This window comes from Salmo trutta, chromosome 6 (assembly GCF_901001165.1).
Source record: "Salmo trutta chromosome 6, fSalTru1.1, whole genome shotgun sequence".
In the NCBI taxonomy this organism is placed as follows: domain Eukaryota; kingdom Metazoa; phylum Chordata; class Actinopteri; order Salmoniformes; family Salmonidae; genus Salmo; species Salmo trutta.
Genome location: NC_042962.1, coordinates 59923779 through 59942114, shown reverse-complemented (window position 1 = coordinate 59942114; position 18336 = coordinate 59923779). Strand labels below are relative to the sequence as shown.

General features: G+C 46.7%; 1 protein-coding gene across 1 annotated transcript in view; it reads right to left on the bottom strand.

Annotated features, from left to right (window-relative positions):
* LOC115196486 (semaphorin-5B) overlaps nt 1–18336 on the bottom strand; it is a 101171-nt gene that overhangs the window by 37551 nt on the left and 45284 nt on the right. Inside the window, exons 2-8 of the mRNA XM_029757359.1 lie at nt 17548–17768; nt 13450–13549; nt 13238–13283; nt 6835–6897; nt 5301–5399; nt 2367–2580; nt 1384–1669 (exon numbers count right to left, since the gene is read on the bottom strand). Coding sequence (XP_029613219.1) covers nt 1384–1669; nt 2367–2580; nt 5301–5399; nt 6835–6897; nt 13238–13283; nt 13450–13549; nt 17548–17740 — 1001 coding nt within the window. The 5' untranslated portion in view covers nt 17741–17768. The remainder of the gene's footprint in view (nt 1–1383; nt 1670–2366; nt 2581–5300; nt 5400–6834; nt 6898–13237; nt 13284–13449; nt 13550–17547; nt 17769–18336) is intronic.

Below are 18336 nucleotides of genomic sequence, written 5' to 3'. Positions count from 1 at the left end.
GGGTTCTGAATAGACCAAGGAGGAGGAACATGGGACTACAGACTGGCAGAGAGGGGTTCTGAACAGACCAAGGAGAAGGAACATGGGACTACAGACTGGCAGAGAGGGGTTCTGGACAGACCAAGGAGGAGGAACATGGGACTACAGACTGGCAGAGAGGGGTTCTGGACAGACCAAGGAGAAGGAACATGGGACTACAGACTGGCAGAGAGGGGTTCTGAACAGACCAAGGAGGAGGAACATGGGACTACAGACTGGCAGAGAGGGGTTCTGGACAGACCAAGGAGGAGGAACATGGGACTACAGACTGGCAGAGAGGGGTTCTGGACAGGATATGATGCTTTGGGCTATGCACAGAGTAGGACCGACACACTGACAGACAGACAGCAACCCTAAACCTGATAGGGTTAACTAACACAAATTGTTGACCACAATCGATTTCCACAACCCTTTGAGTTTGAAAACTATTTAAGTGTTTCACAGTCACACAGAAATGTTCTTAACTGGTTATCCTCCAACACCATTCTTCCTTGCGGACTAAAACGTCTCTCCCAGACAAGGTTCTGCTCTGTCACTACGCCAAGGGCACCAGCACAGACAGGAGAAAAGACTCTAGAAGTGATTTTCACTTCCCTCCTCTCAGCATTTGTCCAAACAGCCTAAAATTACAAGAGAGGATTGCCTCGCTGGGTTGTAGTCCCTTTGTAATATGCTTCTTAGCATCTGTAAAACCTTCAGCCTCAGCAGGATGCTGTTAGGGCAATGTGTAAATACATTGACTAAAACAAAGTGGGACTGGATAGATGGAGAATAAAGGTGTGTGTCAGTGAGCTTGTGCGTCTTGTGTGTGTGTGTGTGTGTGTGGCTACTAAATTATGCTGTCATTCACTTATTGGGGCTGTTTTAAAGGTACTCCTTGTACTTTTGCAGATGTGTGTCTGTGTGTGTGTGTGCCTGCATCTATACATGTATATATATACAGTACCAGTCAAACGTTTGGACACACCTACTCATTCCATGGTTTTTCTTTATTTTTACTATTTTATACATTGTAGAATAATAGTGAAGACATCAAAACTATGAAATAATACATATGGAATCATGTAGTAAGCAAAAAAGTGTTAAACAAATATTTTATATTTGAGATTCTTCAAAGTAGCCACCCTTTGCCTTGATGACAGCTTTGCAATGTAGAAAATAGTAAAAAATTAAGAAAAACCCTTGAATGAGTAGGCGTGTCCAAACTTTTGACTGGTTCTGTACATGTAAAAGTGCCTGTGTGTGTATGACTGACAATGTGTGTGTTAATTTTATGTGTGTGTATGTGCATCTGTGTGTAGGTGTGTGTCTGTGTGTATGTGCACGTGTGTCACTCTCACTCACACGTTGGTGGTGAAGATGCCGTAGATGAGGTCCTGTTCGGGCAGATAGAAGGTGCTCTGCAGCTCGTTATAGTAGAAGGGGATCTCTCCTGACCGCGAGCAGTTCAACCGCGCCTTCATGAACGTAGTCCACGTGTCCTCCAATAGGAAGCGACCGCCCACGTCGTTCTTACAGACCCGGGCGACCCGGGAGAACACGGTCCGACCGCAGTCGTGTTCGACTGCGTTCTCTCTCAGGAAGAAATAGGTGAAGAGACCCACCTCATAGACTGAGATAAAGTGAGGGTCTGGAGGAGGGAGGGGAGGAGGAGAAGAAGGGAGAAGGGAAGGGAGAGAGGGAGGGGAGAAGAGAAGAAGGGAGAAGGGAAGGGAGAGAGGGAGGGGAGGAGGGAAGGGAGAGAGGGAGGGGAGAAGAGAGGAATAGAGAAAGAGATGGAGGGAAGGTGTAAGCTAGGCATGAGATATGGTATTTCAGCTCCAGACGGCTGATGCAGCGGCAGGAATGTGAGCAATGATGTTCTTGGCATCTTTCTCTTCCTTACACTTTCCTATTCCCATTATGACTCATCCTCTAGGATTCCTTTCACGTTAGAACATAAGGAGTGCCTCTAGTTACAGTTGGCTGTTCAGTAATGTACTGGCATTGAAATAGAATTGCTAGAATGCAAATACCCCATCAAGTCTATGTTCCCTGATGGGTGGACCGGCAGCCATATTGAATGTACCCATAACCAGGAAGCAAAGCAGGAAGTACAGTCATGATCCAATTCTATTCCTACACTATTAGACAAAAGAGTTCCAAAAGGGTTATTCGGCTGTCCCTATAGGATAACCCTTTTTGGCTCTAGGTAGAACCCTTTTGGGGGTTCAACATGGATCCCAAAAGGGTTCTACCTGGAACCAAAAAGGTTCTACCTGGAACCAAAAAGGGTTCTTCAAAGGGTTCTCTTTTTTTCTAAGAGTGTATGGTACAGATGTGTTTACCGTTGAGCCATTTGGAGTTGTACTGGGCTGTTCGCAGCGGCGGCATGTTACCAAGGCTACGGTAGATGACGGGGTCACGACCCGAGAAGTCGATGACAGTGGCGGCGTAGAGTTCACCCTTCTCTGTTACCATGGCAGTGGAGTTGTGACGCGGGTCGTAGGGGCATCTCGCCACCCCGTTCACCGTGTCCATCACCCGACTGATGTTTCCTATCTGGAAGAGGATGGAAGAGGATGGAAGAAGGGTGAGGATAGGGGGGGGGAATTGGCATGCTGACTGCAGGAATGTCCACCAGAGCTGTTGCCAGAGAATTTAATGTTCATTTCTCTACCATAAGCCCACTCGAACGTCTCCTGTTACTCCTCTCTCATCTCCCTCTCCTGTTACTCCTCTCTCATCTCCCTCTCCTGTTACTCCTCTCTCATCCCCCCTCTCCTGTTACTCCTCTCTCATCTCCCTCTCCTGTTACTCCTCTCTCATCCCCCCTCTCCTGTTACTCCTCTCTCATCTCCCTCTCCTGTTACTCCTCTCTCATCCCCCTCTCCTGTTACTCCTCTCTCATCCCCCTCTCCTGTTACTCCTCTCTCATCTCCCTCTCCTGTTACTCCTCTCTCATCTCCCTCTCCTGTTACTCCTCTCTCATCCCCCCTCTCCTGTTACTCCTCTCTCATCTCTCTCTCCTGTTACTCCTCTCTCATCTCCCTCTCCTGTTACTCATCTCCCTCTCCTGTTACTCCTCTCTCATCTCCCTCTCCTGTTACTCCTCTCTCATCCCCCCTCTCCTGTTACTCCTCTCTCATCTCCCTCTCCTGTTACTCCTCTCTCATCCCCCTCTCCCTCTCCTGTTACTCCTCTCTCATCCCCCTCTCCTGTTACTCCTCTCTCATCCCCCTCTCCCTCTCCTGTTACTCCTCTCTCATCCCCCTCTCCTGTTACTCCTCTCTCATCCCCCTCTCCTGTTACTCCTCTCTCATCTCCCTCTCCTGTTACTCTTCTCTCATCCCCCTCTCCTGTTACTCCTCTCTCATCCCCCTCTCCTGTTACTCCTCTCTCATCTCCCTCTCCTGTTACTCCTCTCTCATCTCCCTCTCCTGTTACTCCTCTCTCATCTCCCTCTCCTGTTACTCCTCTCTCATCCCCCTCTCCTGTTACTCCTCTCTCATCTCCCTCTCCTGTTACTCCTCTCTCATCCCCCTCTCCCTCTCCTGTTACTCCTCTCTCCCTCTCCTGTTACTCCTCTCTCATCTCCCTCTCCTGTTACTCCTCTCTCATCTCCATCTCCCTCTCCTGTTACTCCTCTCTCATCCCCCTCTCCTGTTACTCCTCTCTCCCTCTCCTGTTACTCCTCTCTCATCTCCCTCTCCTGTTACTCCTCTCTCATCTCCCTCTCCTGTTACTCTTCTCTCATCCCCCTCTCCTGTTACTCCTCTCTCATCTCCCTCTCCTGTTACTCCTCTCTCCCCTCCCTCTCCTGTTACTCCTCTCTCCCTCTCCTGTTACTCCTCTCTCATCTCCCTCTCCTGTTACTCCTCTCTCATCTCCCTCTCCTGTTACTCCTCTCTCATCCCCCTCTCCTGTTACTCCTCTCTCATCTCCCTCTCCTGTTACTCCTCTCTCATCTCCCTCTCCTGTTACTCCTCTCTCATCTCCCTCTCCTGTTACTCCTCTCTCATCTCCCTCTCCCTCTCCTGTTACTCCTCTCTCATCTCCCTCTCCTGTTACTCCTCTCTCATCTCCCTCTCCTGTTACTCCTCTCTCATCCCCCTCTCCTGTTACTCCTCTCTCCCTCTCCTGTTACTCCTCTCTCATCTCCCTCTCCTGTTACTCCTCTCTCATCTCCCTCTCCTGTTACTCCTCTCTCATCCCCCTCTCCTGTTACTCCTCTCTCCCTCTCCTGTTACTCCTCTCTCATCTCCCTCTCCTGTTATTCCTCTCTCATCTCCCTCTCCTGTTACTCCTCTCTCCCCTCCCTCTCCTGTTACTCCTCTCTCCCTCTCCTGTTACTCTCTCCTCCCTCTCCTGTTACTCCTCTCTCATCTCCATCCTCTACTCCTCTCATCTCCATCTCCCTCTCCTGTTACTCCTCTCTCATCTCCCTCTCCTGTTACTCCTCTCTCATCTCCCTCTCCTGTTACTCCTCCTCTCATCTCCTCTCCTGTTACTCCTCTCTCATCTCCTCTCCTCTCCGTTACTCCTCTCTCATCTCCCTCTCCTGTTACTCCTCTCTCATCTCCCTCTCCTGTTACTCCTCTCTCATCTCCCTCTCCTGTTACTCCTCTCTCATCTCCCTCCCCCTCTCCTGTTACTCCTCTCTCATCCCCTCTCCTGTTACTCCTCTCTCATCTCCCTCTCCTGTTACTCCTCTCTCATCTCCCTCTCCTGTTACTCCCTCTCTCACCCCCCTCTCCTGTTACTCCTCTCTCATCTCCCTCTCCTGTTACTCCTCTCTCATCTCCCTCTCCTGTTACTCCTCTCTCATCTCCCTCTCCTGTTACTCCTCTCTCATCTCCCTCTCCTGTTACTCCTCTCTCACCCCCCTCTCCTGTTACTCCTCTCATCCCCCTCTCCTGTTACTCCTCTCTCACCCCCTCTCCTGTTACTCCTCTCTCATCTCCCTCTCCTGTTACTCCTCTCTCATCTCCCTCTCCTGTTACTCCTCTCTCATCCCCCTCTCCTGTTACTCCTCTCTCATCTCCCTCTCCTGTTACTCATCTCTCATCCCCCTCTCCTGTTACTCCTCTCTCATCTCCATCTCCCTCTCCTGTTACTCATCTCCCTCTCCTGTTACTCCTCTCTCATCTCCCTCTCCTGTTACTCCTCTCTCATCTCCCTCTCCTGTTACTCCTCTCTCCCTCTCCTGTTACTCATCTCCCTCTCCTGTTACTCCTCTCTCATCTCCTTCAACTCTATCTTCATCCTCCTCTCCCTCTTACCTGCCGGGTGGTGCAGACGGGGGTAAAGGCGTTGGTTCCACAGGTAAAGATCCGCCTCCCGGTGATGAGTAGGACCCGGATGTAGTTCTGACACTCATCCTGCGGGGACGGGAACATAACACCACCATACAATAGTCTATGTTCATTTATTCCTGTACAAGGTTAGTACAGCTTCTAGTACATTTCATTGAAGCTATCTAAATATCTCTGGTGAGGGCAGCCCCTTTAATGTAGAACTCTACCAGTCATCTGTCTTTCTCCATCTAAATATCTCTGGTGAGGGCAGCCCCTTTAATGTAGAACTCTACCAGTCATCTGTCTTTCTCTATCTAAATATCTCTGGTGAGGGCAGCCCCTTTAATGTAGAACTCTACCAGTCATCTGTCTTTCTCTATCTAAATATCTCTGGTGAGGGCAGCCCCTTTAATGTAGAACTCCACCAGTCATCTGTCTTTCTCTATCTAAATATCTCTGGTGAGGGCAGCCCCTTTAATGTAGAACTCTACCAGTCATCTGTCTTTCTCTATCTAAATATCTCTGGTGAGGGCAGCCCCTTTAATGTAGAACTCTACCAGTCATCTGTCTTTCTCCATCTAAATATCTCTGGTGAGGGCAGCCCCTTTAATGTAGAACTCTACCAGTCATCTGTCTTTATCTAAATATCTCTGGTGAGGGCAGCCCCTTTAATGTAGAACTCTACCAGTCGTTGTCACGTCCTGACCATAGAAAGCTGTTATTTTCTATGGTAGAGTAGGTCAGGGTGTGACAGTTTTTTTTTCTAGTTTAGTTTTCTATGTTGTGATGTTCTAGTTGTGTATTTCTATGTTGGGCTTTGTGTGGGATGATCTCCAATTAGAGGCAGCTGGTCATCGTTGTCTCTAATTGGAGATCATACTTAAGTAGGTGTTTTTCCCCACCTGGGTTTGTGGGAGATTGTTTTTGAGTTAGTGTATGTTTCACCTCTGCGTCACGGTTTGTTGTTTTTTGTTCTTTAGTTATGTGTATGTATTGCATAGTTTCACATTGAAAATAAAATGTGGAATGACACACACGCTGCACTTTGGTCCGCTCCTTCCTACGACAACCGTGACAGTCATCTGTCTTTATCTAAATATCTCTGGTGAGGGCAGCTCCTTTAATGTAGAACTCTACCAGTCATCTGTCTTTCTCTATCTAAATATCTCTGGTGAGGGCAGCCCCTTTAATGTAGAACTCTACTAGTCATCTGTCTTTCTCTATCTAAATATCTCTGGTGAGGGCAGCCCCTTTAATGTAGAACTCTACCAGTCGTCTGTCTTTATCTATCTAAATATCTCTGGTGAGGGCAGCCCCTTTAATGTAGAACTCTACCAGTCGTCTGTCTTTCTTTATCTAAATATCCCTGGTGAGGGCAGCCCCTTTAATGTAGAACTCTACCAGTCATCTGTCTTTATCTAAATATCTCTGGTGAGGGCAGCCCCTTTAATGTAGAACTCTACCAGTCATCTGTCTTTCTCTATCTAAATAGTCCAGAACTGCCAGACAGCTATAATACCTCTGTCTTTCCTTTGCTCTGACACGACCGCTTGGTGTCTTCATCTGGTCCCCATTCTACTGCCTGGAGAAGAAAATGACGCAAAAAAATGGCATATAAACGTGTGCACAATAACGTGGACAGAATGTGTAGATTGGATCCTTGCTAAATCAGATTTAGTATGGGATATGTATTGTATATACTGTTATACATACACAAAAGTTTAGCCATACCCGTTGCTGACAGGTGTATAAAATTGAGAGCACAGCCATGCAATCTCCATAGACAAACATTGACAGTAGAATGACCCATACTGACTTTCAACATGGCACCATCATAGGATGCCACCTTTCCAACAAGTCAGTTCATCAAATTTCTGCCCTGCTGGAGCTTCCCCGGTCAACTTCCCCGAGCTTCCCCGGTTGTGAAATGGAAAGTCTAGGAGCAACAATGGCTCAGCCGCGAAGTGGTAGGCCACAAAAGCTCACAGAATGGGACATCCGAGTGCTGAAGCGTGTTGCTCGTTCAAATACTCTGTCCTCGATTGCAGCACTCACTACCGAGTTCCAAACTGCCTCTGGAAGCAACATCAGCACAAGAACTGTTCGTCGAGAGCGTCATGAAATGGATTTCCATGACCGAGCAGCCGCACACAAGCTTAAGATCACCATGCGCAATGCCATGCGTCGGCTGGAGTGGTGTAAAGCTTGCCGCCATTGGACTCTGGAGCAGTGGAAACGCGTTCTCTGGAGTGATGAATCACGCTTCACCATCTGACAGGCCAATGTACGAATCTGGGTTTGGAGGATTCCAGGAGAACACTACCTACCCAAATGCATAGTGCCAACTGTAAAGTCTGGTGGAGGAGGAATAATGGGAGGCTGTTTTTCATGGTTCGGGCTAGGCCACTTAGTTCCAGTGAAGGGAAATCTTAACGCTACAGCATACAATGACATTCTAGACGATTCTGTGCTTCCAACTTTGTGGCAACAGTTAGGGGAAGGCCCTTTCCTGTTTCAGCATGACAATGCCCCCGTGCACAAAGCGAGGTCCATACAGAAATGGTTTGTTGAGATTGGTGTGGAAGAACTTGACTGGCCTGCACAGAGCCCTGACCTCAAACCCATTGAACCCCTTTGGGATGGATTAAAACACCGACTGCGAGCCAGGCCTAATTGCCCAACATCAGTGCCCGACCTCACTTATACTTTTGTAGGTAAATGGAAGCAAGTCCCCGCAGCAATGTTCCAACATCTAGTGGAAAGCCTTCCCAGAAGAGTGGAGGCTGTTATAGCAGCAAAGGGGGGACCAACTCCATATTAATGTTCATGATTTTTAAATGAGATGTTCGACAAGCCAGTGTCCACATACTTTTGTAGTGTATAATACATGTATACTGTTAACTATGAATTGTTGTTTGCACATTTACACAGCTAATGCAAGACATATGACAAATTACATTACACTGATCCCCCCAACTCAATTACTGCCCTGCTGGAGCTTCCCCGGTCAACTGGAAGTGCTGTTATTGTGAAGTGGAACGTCTAGGAGCAACAATGGCTCAGCCGCGAAGGGGTTAGCCACAAGCTCACAGAACGGGACCGCCAAGTGCTGAAGCGCATTGTGCGTAAAAATACTCTGTCCTCGATTGCAGTCAATCACTCCAGTCTAATCACCATGGCTACATCCCCCAACTCAATCACTCCAGTCTAATCACCATGGCTACATCCCCCAACTCAATCACTCCAGTCTAATCACCATGGCTACACCCCCCCCAACTCAATCACTCCAGTCTAATCACCATGGCTACACCCCCCCAACTCAATCACTCCAGTCTAATCACCATGGCTACACCCCCCCAACTCAATCACTCCAGTCTAATCACCATGGCTACAACAATTGGATCTTGACCACAGGCCAAACAAAAACACAAGTCATCCAGCGAACACAAAATGTTCTAACAACATTTGCACATGGTTCCCCTATTTTGCATATAACTTTCCAAGGAATAGTGTTTTGGGTTCAGTAAGGAAGCCTAGTGGTTAGAGCATTGGCCTAGTAACCGAAAGGTTGCAAGATCGAATCCCCGAGCTGACAAGGTAAAAAATCTGTTGTTCGGCCCCTGAACAAGGCAGTTAACCCACTGTTCCTAGGCCGTCAATGAAAATAAGAATTTGTTCTTAACTGACTTGCCTAGTTAAATAAAGGCAAAAAAATGTATCCAGCATAAGAATAGTAGTATGATTAAACTGTATTCTCTGTTCCTACAATTTCATTGTGGTGAAGAAAGCTGAGAGCGAAAAGCGGCACCTCATTTTTGGGGGAAATGTTATCATAGTTTTGGGAAACTGTCTGAAACTGCAAATCAAGGTTTGTTTACACCATAAATATCAGTGTAAACAAACGTAGTAAATACAATTGTGTGCACATCTCAAGGCCCAAAATTGCCGCCCAAGACTCTGCAATTTAATTTCATTAAAATAGCTGATAAATAAATTGGTATGTGTCCTACCATTACAATGCTGACCTGCACAAACTATTTACCTGCTCAAACTATTTCCTATTAAACCGATATATCTCTCAGACCCTCAAACTTAAGGGGAGCCCTTACACTGACACACCTTACAGTATACTGTAGCATTTCACTGTGCTTTACTTTGGAGCCACTGAAACAAGCCTCAGCCTCGTGAAAGTTCACTGCTAAACTCACTCCCACCAAGTCTTTCCCTCAGTCACCCTGACAACAGAGCTCCCAAATCTACTTCTAAAGATCAGGGACAAAGCGTGAATGAATGACCAAACTGAAAACTCTTCCCTGTGTTTGCATAATGCCATTGTGGCCACTGGTGCAGTGGTCGATTAAGGAGTTGGTTCTCAGAGGTGTCATTCATGGTTTGCTTGCTCTGATAGGCCGACCAGGGCCTCCAAAGTCACACATGTCCCTCCCTCCCCCAGCCTGCTCCTTGTCCGTTCATTCAGTATAGCGTTGATGAATGACATGAGCCTCTTATTGAGACGGTCAGTGGGCTCATTGTTTGAGGAAACTCCTTAAGTACCTGGATGTATACGGACTACACTCCTTAAGTACCTGGATGTATACTGACTACACTCCTTACGTACCTGGATGTATACGGACTACACTCCTTAAGTACCTGGCTGTATACTGACTACACTCCTTAAGTACCTGGATGTATACTGACTACACTCCTTAAGTACCTGGATGTATACTGACTACACTCCTTACGTACCTGGATGTACAGTATACTGACTACACTCCTTAAGTACCTGGATGTATACGGACTACACTCCTTAAGTACCTGGATGTATACTGACTACACTCCTTAAGTACCTGGCTGTATACTGACTACACTCCTTAAGTACCTGGATGTATACTGACTACACTCCTTAAGTACCTGGATGTATACTGACTACACTCCTTAAGTACCTGGATGTATACTGACTCCACTCCTTAAGTACCTGGATGTATACTGACTACACTCCTTAAGTACCTGGATGTATACTGACTACACTCCTTAAGTACCTGGATGTATACTGACTACACTCCTTAAGTACCTGGATGTACAGTATACTGACTACACTCCTTAAGTACCTGGATGTATACTGACTACACTCCTTAAGTACCTGGATGTATACTGACTACACTCCTTAAGTACCTGGATGTATACTGACTACACTCCTTAAGTACCTGGATGTATACTGACTACACTCCTTACGTACCTGGATGTATACTGACTACACTCCTTAAGTACCTGGATGTATACTGACTACACTCCTTAAGTACCTGGATGTATACTGACTCCACTCCTTACGTACCTGGATGTATACTGACTACACTCCTTAAGTACCTGGATGTATACTGACTACACTCCTTAAGTACCTGGATGTATACTGACTACACTCCTTAAGTACCTGGATGTATACTGACTACACTCCTTAAGTACCTGGATGTACAGTATACTGACTACACTCCTTAAGAACCTGGCTGTATACTGACTACACTCCTTAAGTACCTGGATGTATACTGACTACACTCCTTAAGAACCTGGATGTACAGTATACTGACTACACTCCTTAAGTACCTGGATGTATACTGACTACACTCCTTAAGTACCTGGATGTATACTGACTACACTCCTTAAGTACCTGGATGTACAGTATACTGACTACACTCCTTAAGTACCTGGATGTATACTGACTACACTCCTTAAGAACCTGGATGTACAGTATACTGACTACACTCCTTAAGTACCTGGATGTATACTGACTACACTCCTTACGTACCTGGATGTATACTGACTACACTCCTTACGTACCTGGATGTATACTGACTACACTCCTTAAGTACCTGGATGTATACTGACTACACTCCTTAAGAACCTGGATGTACAGTATACTGACTACACTCCTTAAGTACCTGGATGTATACTGACTACACTCCTTAAGTACCTGGATGTATACTGACTACACTCCTTACGTACCTGGATGTATACTGACTACACTCCTTAAGTACCTGGATGTATACTGACTACACTCCTTAAGTACCTGGATGTATACTGACTACACTCCTTACGTACCTGGATGTACAGTATACTGACTACACTCCTTACGTACCTGGATGTACAGTATACTGACTACACTCCTTAAGTACCTGGATGTATACTGACTACACTCCTTAAGTACCTGGATGTATACTGACTACACTCCTTACGTACCTGGATGTATACTGACTACACTCCTTAAGTACCTGGATGTATACTGACTACACTCCTTAAGTACCTGGATGTATACTGACTACACTCCTTAAGTACCTGGATGTATACTGACTACACTCCTTACGTACCTGGATGTATACTGACTACACTCCTTAAGTACCTGGATGTATACTGACTACACTCCTTACGTACCTGGATGTATACTGACTACACTCCTTACGTACCTGGATGTATACTGACAACAAAGTTCAGTACTATAAGGCACGTTTAACATTTTAACATTTGCCGATAGTGGTACAGCGTAGGATCTTAATTTGAACCAGTTTGCTACAGCAGGAAAAAAATCCTGCAGCAATAGGAAATTTGAATTATTATGTGGATTATAATTAATGGTAATCTTTGTAGCATATTAGCGTTTTTCATCATGAATGTTGTTCTGGAGGCAGCACTGCGGAGCGGTCACTCGCTAGCACAGCCACAAATTCATTAAATAGAAGTGGAAATTACAAACTTCCGAAGCCAATTTAAACCTGAAATATACTACAAGTTAAAATTTCCTGCATTGCAGGTAGGTTCTCCTGCAAAAGGGTTATCAAATTAAGATACTACATCTGTATATTGAAATTGTAAAACGACCTTGTAAGAAATTATTTATGTTATATGCAGTCATCCTTGAACTTGCAAATAAAATCATTGTACCTTGTATCCATGGATACAAATGGATCATAATTCGTAGAGAAAGAACACTCCAATCATATCATTAAAGGAGAGAGGTTCTTTGTAATGTTCACGGTATGTCCTTTAGTTGTATACTGATGAAAAGCAATTCATACAGTTAATGACATATCAAGGAGCCATTGTAAGAGATGGAATATATTTATAATATCCCTAAGACAGCCGGACGGCTGGATGGACAGGAAGACATTTGTGCATTCTGCAGCACTGTGACATTTCCAAAACAGCTTATTCAGATTGATTTTAGGGAGACGTTTGATGGGTATTATCCCAAGAAAGCAATGACGTGGCCCTCAGGACAAATCTGACAGAAAGTTCATGACTGACATCAAATTGATCAACCATTTAGCAATGACAGAGTAGGGATCAGGGGAGGGAGAGGAGACAAGGGATAGAGAGAATGAGACAGAGAGAAAGAGAGCGCGATAGACAGAGAGAGATAGACAGAGAGATTCATGTTTATTAATTTTCCCTTTTGTACTTTAACTATTTGCACATAATCTGAATTTGACATTTCTTTATTATTTCTGTGAATGTAAAGAAAAGTTTATTTCACTTTTGCTTATCTATTTCACTTGCTTTGGCAATGTAAACATGTGTTTCCCATGCCAATAAAGCCCCTTAAATTGAAATTGACAGAGAGAGGGGGGGTGCAATTTGAGAGTGAGGGGGCAGAGTAAAGGTAGCTGGGTAGATCCCGTTCCTGTGTGATGTAACTCCTGGTAAACACCAATCTGGCCCAGTAAACCCCCAGTGTGTTGACATTCCTAACCCCCTCCCCCCACTCAGCTAAGGAACGGAGCCTACTGGCCAACAGTTACTCTGATGTGTCTGGTCTCTTCTACAATTTCAACAAACTATATGGTTGCCTAGCTACCATTTGGAAGAGTGAAAACAGCCCTAAGTAATGTGGTGTGTAATAACAGTGGGAGCATGGAGAGCTGTGAACAGCTTACCTGTAGGAGAGAAGCATTACTGAGACTCAGTCTGAAGAGGTGATTTCTGAAGATAGAGGAGAGAGAGTTCTAACCAACATGATGGCATATTCTACGTCAGTAAAAAACAAGCAAAAGTCTGTTGTGTTGGATGTGTGTGTACATGTAAAATAGGTGTGCACGTGTGTGTGTGTGTGTGTGTGTGTGTGCTTGGGTTTGTGTGTGTATCTCACCTAGCTCCCACAATCAGCTGGTTTCTGGTCAGGTCAAGGGTCAGCTGGGAAAAGTCCTTCACTCCGGGAAGAGAGAATCCTGACATCCAGGGACTCAATGCTGAAAGGAGGAAGAGGAGAGAAGGAAGAAGAGAAGGAAGAGGAGGATTAGGAGTACGAGGAGGTGAAACGAGTGTGAACATCCAGTCAGTTTGGAAACCGACACTAAACGGTCGCTGGCTCAGGCCCTGCTCTGACTGTGTGAAATGTCTCTCCCCTGAGGTTTTACCTGGAACATAGGGATGAGCCTTCCAGCCTGTGTCGTCAACTGATTTCTCACCAGGCATCAGTTGAAACCAGCTCCTGTAGATCCATTATGACAGTAGCAGGCTAACACAGTAGTAGCATGTTGACACATCTGTATCATATCAAGATCAGTGCGACTGTGAGAGCGGGTGGCTCAAAACCAAAAGCTGTCAAACCAGCAGATAATCTCTCCTTGAGCCCTGTGCTGAAACGCATGCTGACCCTTTCCAGAGGCTGAGCTAACGCTAGCCTGCTTCATTAGATGGAGAATGAGAGACAGAGGGACAGTTAGGGGGAGGGAGAGAGAGAGAGTGAGAGACAGAGAGAGAGAGAAAGAAAGAGAGGGGGAAAGAGAAGGAGACAGAGAAAGATAGGCGGGGAGAGAAAAAAAGAGCGAGAGACAGAGGAAGACAGAGAGAGCGAGAGAGCAAGAGAGAGAGAGAGAGAGAGAGAGAGGGGAGAGAGGGGAGAGAGAGGGGGTGTTAGAGAGAGAGAAAGAGATGGGGGAGACAAAGAGGTCTTTGGGGGAGGGAGGGATGTACCCAAAGCAATAAAGGCAGGGTTTGTTTTGGTGTCCTGATGTTAATGCAACTCGACACCCAGTCAAAACAGCCAAGGCCCAGGACTCTGCACCAATAGAAAGACTGTTTGATGGGCAAATATAAACAGTTTAGCTTGGATGAGTCCAACTAGGGACTTTAAATTGAGGAGATAGAGACACAACTTCAAAACAAATGGGATAAGTCAGAGAAGGCGAGCAAGACGTTCTCATATAGGCGACCCAGGCTGGGACGTGATATAGTATACTGTATCTCAGCAACAGCTTAATATATACATCATTTCTACAGAGGACAGGTGATTTTAAGTGCATTTCAAAATCATAATACTGTAACATAAAAAAAGCCTCAGCCATTGAGATAGAATTGTAAAATGTGAAACTCCACACCACTCCGCTAACACAGACAGACTGTTAATCAGAACCTCTAGTACCCCAAACCTCACACTATTAAAACAGACCTTTGGTTCTTTGTCCATAAAATAACCGTAATGCTCCCTCTGGGAAGGAATAATCTCCTTAACACATGAGAAATGGTATCCTGCATAAAGGTTAGTCCCTCTGGAACCTTTCAATGACGGCGATATTAAAAATGAAAAATGGCACACGACTTCGGACAGCATCCGTACCACACCATAAACATCTTCTTCTGGACAGAGCTGCTACTGTACGCTGCTATGAGCTCTGTACAAAATGTCTGACCTAGTTCTCACTAACACAATGTTGTGTAGTAGGGCCTGTTTCACACCAGGTCTGAACATGCAGTGGCTACAGTTGTATTCTCTAGTAGATAGATCAATTCATAAATATAGTGAATACTTTCATTTCTCATAGGGAAATGTGCAGCAACATACAGGCCTGCTTGACACAATGTCACTGGATCTGAACGGCTTCAAATCAAATATTATTGGTCACATATACATGGTTAGCAGATGTTATTGGGAGTGTAGCAAAATGCTTGTAAAAGGACTAGAAGCGAGGCAGCCCTCTCTGTCGACGCCATCTTTAAAAGGCTTCAGTCCATATCAATGTTTGTCTACAGCGGGGGATGGGCAACTGCTTCTTTTGTAGCCCTGCGATCAATTCCACCCCTACAATATATCAGTCTCTGACAGCACGTATCAGCTAACATTGTTTAGATTGGTAAGTTAGTCATGCCAGCTATCTAAACTTGTAGTAATCATGGTTGAATTACCGACCGGGGCCCATTGATTTTATTAGTCACTCTAACTCAGATATCATATTAAAAACTGCAAACATTTCTCTCCACCCAATGGCCAAATGTGAAGAATTGCAGGAAATAACTCTAAAACGTCAGATTTTTCTCTCTGCTGTCATGAGGGGAAAAAAGTTAATGTCACTTCGGGCAGTCAAAAAGCTGACTGCATGTTTTACATTTGTAAACAATTCTTATTTACAATGACGGCCTACCCCGGCCAAACCCGGACGACGCTGGGCCAATTGTGCGCTGCCCGATGGGACTCCCAATCACAGCCGGTTGTGATACAGCCTGGGTGTCTGTAGTGACACCTCAAGCACTGAGATGCAGTGCCTTAGACCGCTGCGCTACTCAGGAGCCCTGTGTGGGTAGGCAGACCCGCGAGCCACTCGGGAGCCCTGTGTGGGTACGCAGACCCGCGAGCCACTCGGGAGCCCTGTGTGGGTACGCAGACCCGCGAGCCACTCGGGAGCCCTGTGTGGGTACGCAGACCCGCGAGCCACTCGGGAGCCCTGTGTGGGTACGCAGACCCGCGAGCCACTCGGGAGCCCTGTGTGGGTAGGCAGACCCGCGAGCCACTCGGGAGCACTGTGTGGGTAGGCAGACCCGCGAGCCACTCGGGAGCACTGTGTGGGTAGGCAGACCCGCGAGCCACTCGGGAGCCCTGTGTGGGTACGCAGACCCGCGAGCCACTCGGGAGCCCTGTGTGGGTACGCAGACCCGCGAGCCACTCGGGAGCCCTGTGTGGGTACGCAGACCCGCGAGCCACTCGGGAGCCCTGTGTGGGTAGGCAGACCCGCGAGCCACTCGGGAGCCCTGTGTGGGTACACAGACCCGCGAGCCATTCGGGAGCCCTGTGTGGGTAGGCAGACCCGCGAGCCACTCGGGAACCCTGTGTGGGTAGGCAGACCCGCGAGCCACTCGGGAGCACTGTGTGGGTAGGCAGACCCGCGAGCCACTCGGGAGCCCTGTGTGGGTAGGCAGACCCGCGAGCCACTCGGGAGCCCTGTGTGGGTACGCAGACCCGCGAGCCACAGTGGCCCCTCATGATGAGTTCAGATTTCTTGTGGCCCCACCCACATCAGAGTTGCCCATCCGGTCTCCAGTAAGACAACAATAGCAGACAGCAGTGTTCCCTGAGGTATATAGTGATGCCAGTCTCAGCCACATTGAACCAGCATGTGACAAGTGTGACAAGTGTTTGATGATTGACAGTTGACTGACAGGACAGTTTACCATTCTCCCCTCTCTTCCTCCCCCACCTCCTCTCCTCAGACCCCTTTCAGAAACTACACCCCTGAGGGGGGGGAGCATCCTGGCAAAGAACAGACACTTTCTAACAGACATCCAAATGGAGTGGAAAGTAGTCTCTCTCTCTCTCTCTCTCTCTCTCTCTCTCTCTCTCTCTCTCTCTCTCTCTCTCTCTCTCTCTCTCTCTCTCTCTCTCTCTCTCTCTCTCTCTCCTCTCTCTCTCTCTCTCTCTCTCTCTCTCTCTCTCTCTCTCTCTCTCTCTCTCTCTCTCTCTCTCTCTCTCTCTCTCTCTCTCTCTCTCTCTCTCTCTCTCTCGATAATGGAACCCTGAAAAGAGCTGACTGTGGAGGGAAGGAGCGAGGGAGGGGTTTTTGGGATGAGAGAGAGAAAGAATAGACAGCTCTCTCAAAAGAGAAAAGGCACCAGAAATGAGAGGAGTCCAATTATCTACAATCACAAAATGTTGCTGTCCTTTCGGTTTCTCTTGGGCCAGACCCATATAGCTGGCTTTCTGGGCAGAGGAGTGATTGAGAAGGATGAGGCTGCAGAATCCTCAGAGGAGATAGCAGTGAATAGCAAACCATTGTGAAACGTCTCATTGGAATGATGATGCTAGTGAGGAGTAGATTTGCAAAATGGTATTGGAAATCTGTCAAATACTTTCGCTATGCTTGACTGAGCTGCCTGGAGCACCGGAACCAATTGCATACTCTCAAAAATGCAAACCCTGCCTATCCGGCACAACAGGCAGACTCAGGCAGATGCTCAAAGTATCTAATGTGCTCACCTTTGTATGGGACGATGGGATGAACTTTCCTGTTACACTCCGGTAGGGGCGGGGACGGGCTCTCAAAGTTGACCAATGGCTGCTGGCATAGACAGAGTGGCAGGCAGAGGAGCAGCAGTAGACCAACGGGAGGAAGGGACACAACCTCCCACAGGGACGTCGCCATGGTTACGGGGCCAACCACGCCCACCATACCTCTAACTGGTCCTCACAGGACACACCTGAGGGAGGAAGGACAGAGCTGTCAGTCAAACATACACATGGCCAATGACGATTGGTTATAACATACAGACAGCCAATCACCACTTAGACAGTAAAGTGCAGCGAAAGACAACTAGAGCGACAATGTCTTCTGTATAAAATGTATTTGAGCTTTTAGATATTTTTACTCCTTGAAAGATATGGGAAATAAAGGTAGAAAGAGCAACGTGTCAACTGAACACCACAGACCATAGATAATGCTATGTTTTACCTCTATGCCAGAATAGATCCATTTAACAAATCTGATCATTTCATTTAAACCTTTTAGTGATCCCAAGCCTTCCTGACCCCTGGGCCTTGTACTTTTGACCGTTTTATGGGCTGGCCAATTGACACCTGGCTAGTGTGCTGACATTGTGCAGAGCTGGAGTGAGTGGCCACCAACGCTGACCCAAATGACATTAGCGGGGTCAAAGGTTATAGCAACGCAACAGTAATTGAGCTACTCCCCCTATCCCAAACCCCAACATGCAAACTTATCCTGTCATTACTAATAATCACACACATTTATTCAAATGAAGATAGATA